Genomic DNA, 4,684 nt, shown 5'->3' with positions numbered 1-4,684 from the left:
ATATAATTAAAATAAGATTCTATGTCACCCTATCTTTTTGTGTTGTGTACGGAGAGATTGACATGCTATATTAGTCATCATATTGATCTAGATTTGTGGGAGCTGGTTGCTGTTTCTAGAAGGTGACCAAGAATATCCCACTTAATGTTTGCAGATGATTTACTTTTATTCTGTAAATCTGCAAAGAGACAAGTACAAAATGTGATAGTGATTTTGGAGAATTTTTGCAAAGTATCCGAGATGAAGATTAATGTGGATAAGTCTAAAACAGGGTGATGGAAGATGATTGAATCTTGTTAGTTAGAAGGTGCTGGTTACTCCAAAAAAAAATATGAAAGTTTGGGATTAGTGATCCTTATTGTGCGAATATTGCTCTTCTTGAGAAGTTAGTTTGGACTTTTTTCCATTAGTCAAACAAGTTGAGTCTAATTGTTGGATGTTAAATACCGATCTCAAAATGACTGTTTTGGTTGTCCTAAAAACAAGGACTCTCACATTTAAAAGAGTCTTTGCAAGACTTAAAAAAGTGTTGAAGGATGTGGTTATTTGGTGTATTGGGAATTTGAACTAGAATTTTTTTGTTTCTAGCTAGAGGAGAGAAGGGAAGTTATCTAATGAGATGAATTATGTTTACATTTCTAATGCGAATTTTCAGATACAAGATATCTGGTCAGTTGGTAGGTGGTATTTGGAGACTCTTTATTCCCATCTATCTCATAATCTAAAAGGCAACATTCTTTCTTACAATCTAGATGTGCAAATGAGTCTAGAAGTGGGTTTGTATTGATTTGGGGCTGCATCCAAAGTCTATGACTCATGCAATGGTTACTTGTGGTTGTATAAGCAACTTTTTAGTTGGGAAGAGCGAGAGAATTGACTTTGACGCCAGCTTGTTTCGGAAAAACACAAATTTTTGGCTTAGTTGTGTCTTAACCTTTCTACTGCAAGTTTTCGCTTTAGAAGAGGGATGCCGTCATCGGATATGTGCTTAAAATGTCTTTCTAGTTATTTTACATTGTATTTGAGATTGTCCAAAAGCTCAGCTTGTATAGCACAGATTGGGTTTCTTGTCATCCTTTGGATTTAAAGAACTGGTTCTTGTAGCATAGCAAAGAGCATCCGTTTAGGTTTTTTTGAGACTTTGGTAGATATAGCGAGTAAGAAATAATGACATCTTTAATTCTCATGAGACTTGACATTTGAAAAAAGTGATTTGTCTTGCGTTAGCTACAGAAAAAGAGCTTATGAGTGTTTTTTAATTACAATGTATGTCACTCCCTTATATTCTAAGTGGTTCTTGAATTCCTCCATCTATAGATACTTTTAAGGTTAATTGTGATGCTAGTTATCTTTATTCTGGTAATAGTGTTGATTTTGCTTATGTTATCTGAGATTGTAAATTGTAATGAATGTTGACAAAGAAAGTGTTTAAAAATGATTAAGAATAAGTAATTTTTAAAAAGAATTGTTTGTTATTTGCAGAGGTTATCTCTTAGTTTGAAATATGAATCTACAAGATGTTATTTGAGAGATAGACTGTGCAGATCTGTTGTGTTCAAAAATATCCCTCTGTTTAAACAATTCTTAGCTTTTGTTTTCTTTCTTATATTTTGTTTAATTTTTTAAATAAAAAAATATTAAAAAATTAATTTATATTTTAATATTAATAAAATATCAAAATATTACAATTTATCTAAAAATAATTCATATTTTTTATATATGTGTATTCCGTATCTTATAAAATTTTTTAGAATTCGTGTATCTATATACCGTATATATACCGTATCGTACAAGGGCATCGTAAAATATAAGAGATCTTATTAACACCCTACTAATAAACACCAAACACGAATGCAGTGATATCTGTTTTCTAATTTTAAAGAGGGGAAGGGGGGAATCTCGATATAATAGTAGGCTTATATAAATAAGCCAGCAAAGTAAACTCTCATTCAATAACATAATGACTCTTATCTTACATAAATATGATTCAGAGCTTTCTTAAAACACACCAAATAAAGAAAATGGAAACTAATAATAATCCTATAATCTCCACCTCCTAACCCAAAAGCATGGAGGAGATATGCATAAAAAAAATCCCCTAACTTCCCTCTAATACCATCCAACAAGGCTTGGATTCAGAAAAAGCAGAAACCCAAGACCCATGGAGGAATACACACACTATTGTGTGACTTCATCTTCAATGATTATCCCCATTCTCAACCTCACATACTATAATGAGTAGTACACACTGTACAAGGGATGAAGAAGTTACATGGAGGAACACACACTACTGTGTGCCTTCATCTTCAATGATTATCCTCATTCTCAATATCACAGGCTATATATATTACACACTGTACAAGGGATGATGAAGTTACATGCGGTTCTTTTGCTTAAACTGGCCCCACATCTATCATCTCCCAGAAGTGGCCAAGGTTCTGTCTTTGGAGACATCAGAATTTGCTGTGAATGAGGGTAAAGGGAGGGGCTTTAAACTGGGTGCAGCAGGTTGAACTGGTTTCGGTTTTGGTTTTGGGGTGTATGTGAAGGTGAGTTCTTTGTTGGCAGCAAGTGCTAGAAGTTCTTTCTCTTCTAACCCTTTTGTTGGTTCCAAGCTACATCTTTCTGGGGTGTGTTTAGCTAATGCATCTCTGAACTTCTTGATCTGTAGTTTGATAAAAATAAACTTGAGTGAGTTTTGAAATTTGAATGCTGTTTAATTATTATGCTGCCTACCATTTAAGCCAACAAAGAAAATGAACAAATCCATCAGGAAATACATGAATTAAACATCTATAATTCATCTCACGTATAAAAATACATCTAATATTATGTATTTATTTCAGAGGTAATTAATGAATGTAAAATAAGACAACTTTGGATTGATTTGGACTAGTTTTTATTGTCTCCCAAACATTTCTAAATATTCAATACTTGGTCTCACGTTAACATTATTCCTCAAATCAAACAGTCATAGCTCATAATCTTGTCCAATACCATATTAGGCAATAAAGGGGGCAAGGTAATCAAACTCTACTTATGACTGCAAAAACACAACTTTACAGTTTTAAGAGTTTAATTGTGAACTGTAAACTCATCGTTAACGAGTTAACATTGAAAAGGGGAACAATACAATAATGACCATGGCTTATGCTAAAGATTTCAAACATGCACAATATGAAATAACCAAACAAGGAAAGTAAACAAGTATTTGATCACATATGGAACAAGATTGAGATTGACAAGAGAATGCTGCACTAACCGTAGCATTGGTACAGCTAAACTGGCATAAACGGCCTTCAGCTCCTCTATAGAAGCGGAAGAAGGGAAGAACATGGACATTGAGGCTATAACACATGGATCTATGATCCTCATAGTTCACCTGAAGGAACTGAATATCAGGATTCATCTCAGCCAATTGACATATCTGCAAAACCACAACCAAAAAGTAACACTAAAAATCAGAAACATTCCAAATTAGCCAAATATAAGAGTCATGAACAAAGATAGGGCTTAATACATACGGGATTTAGTCTGAACTGTTGATGGCAAAGTCAACAGTTTCAGATCTAGTCTCTCATGCAAGAGAATATACATAACTATTCATACAAGGAACGTGAATTCAACCATTAGGGACCAAAAAATGAACAAAAAACCCCCTAAATTGATAATTATTTCTTTAAAAATCTGAAACAAAGCACCCAAAATTTGAAAGTTATTTTCCCTAACCCTAATCTCTATAAATATAAACCAAAAGAGAAGGAGGTTGTTCGTGAAGAATTTATATACCTTAGGATGAAGGGCTTTGCAGCCACCACAACCCGGAGAGAAGAAATCAACAATAACAAGCTTGTCCCCTGCGTTCAATAGTGAATTCACAAGGTCCTCTGCGGAAGTCACTTCCCTCATGTTCGGTTGAATCCCTTTCTCCCACCATTTCTGAACCTTACCAATTCTACCAGTCATCTGACAAAAAAAAAATTAAAAATTAACAAAGAGAACTGGAAGAAATAGGATACTATTTCATGAAAAATTAACTAAATCCCTAATGTCCAGAGAAAAGAAGGGGCCTTTTCTCAAATTCAAGCAAAAAGTATATTTTAAAAACAAAAAATTAATTTTAACCAACCTGAGACACGATAGAAGGTCGAAGCTGCGAATTAATCCTGTTAGGCGATGATGCTCTATTCACACGAAATAAGAGCTTTTTGCCATGAAAATCAGATGAAAGAGTTGAAGATCTGAGCACCTGTGATTTTATCATCAAAGAAGGGAATCTCTTCAAACCATAACCAAAGCTATAACTCTTAGGAACGACAGAAACCCTAGGATTATGATGATGTTGTGTATCTCCATGCCATGAAGAAACCAAGCTCGTCTTGGTCAAAAGCTCGGCCATTTTTTCTTTATCTCCGTTTGAAATTTCTTCAGAACTTCACAAATTCTCCGTTCAGATTCAATATTTTATCTTCGGATTCGGATTTTCTCGAGAAAATTTAGATGGAAAAGGAAGAAAAAGAAAAAGACCGGCGACAGAGAAGGGATTGAAAAGAAGAAAGCTTTATTGAAAAGCAACGTCAAACAAACGTGAGAAGTGGGAACTGGGAAGTAGTTTGAAATGGTAAACGGAAGTATTAGAAAAGCAATATAATATAACATATTACGTTATTAATAAACAAATAAC

At 33.9% G+C, this 4,684-nt stretch overlaps 1 protein-coding gene across 1 annotated transcript; it reads right to left on the bottom strand.

The window, feature by feature from the left end:
- Positions 1-1,905: 1,905 nt before the first annotated feature.
- On the bottom strand, positions 1,906-4,433 carry LOC107468349 (thioredoxin-like 1-1, chloroplastic; the record flags this gene model as incomplete). Its single annotated transcript, XM_016087625.3, is given in 4 exon segments — positions 1,906-2,665; positions 3,263-3,427; positions 3,790-3,966; positions 4,130-4,433. Coding segments are annotated over 4 exon segments (864 nt in total). The 3' UTR covers positions 1,906-2,413.
- Between the last annotated feature and the right edge of the window lie 251 nt (positions 4,434-4,684).

The sequence above is a fragment of the Arachis duranensis genome, chromosome 1 (genome assembly GCF_000817695.3).
Source record: "Arachis duranensis cultivar V14167 chromosome 1, aradu.V14167.gnm2.J7QH, whole genome shotgun sequence".
Taxonomy (NCBI): Eukaryota; Viridiplantae; Streptophyta; class Magnoliopsida; order Fabales; family Fabaceae; genus Arachis; species Arachis duranensis.
This window is presented reverse-complemented; position numbering and strand designations above follow the sequence as displayed.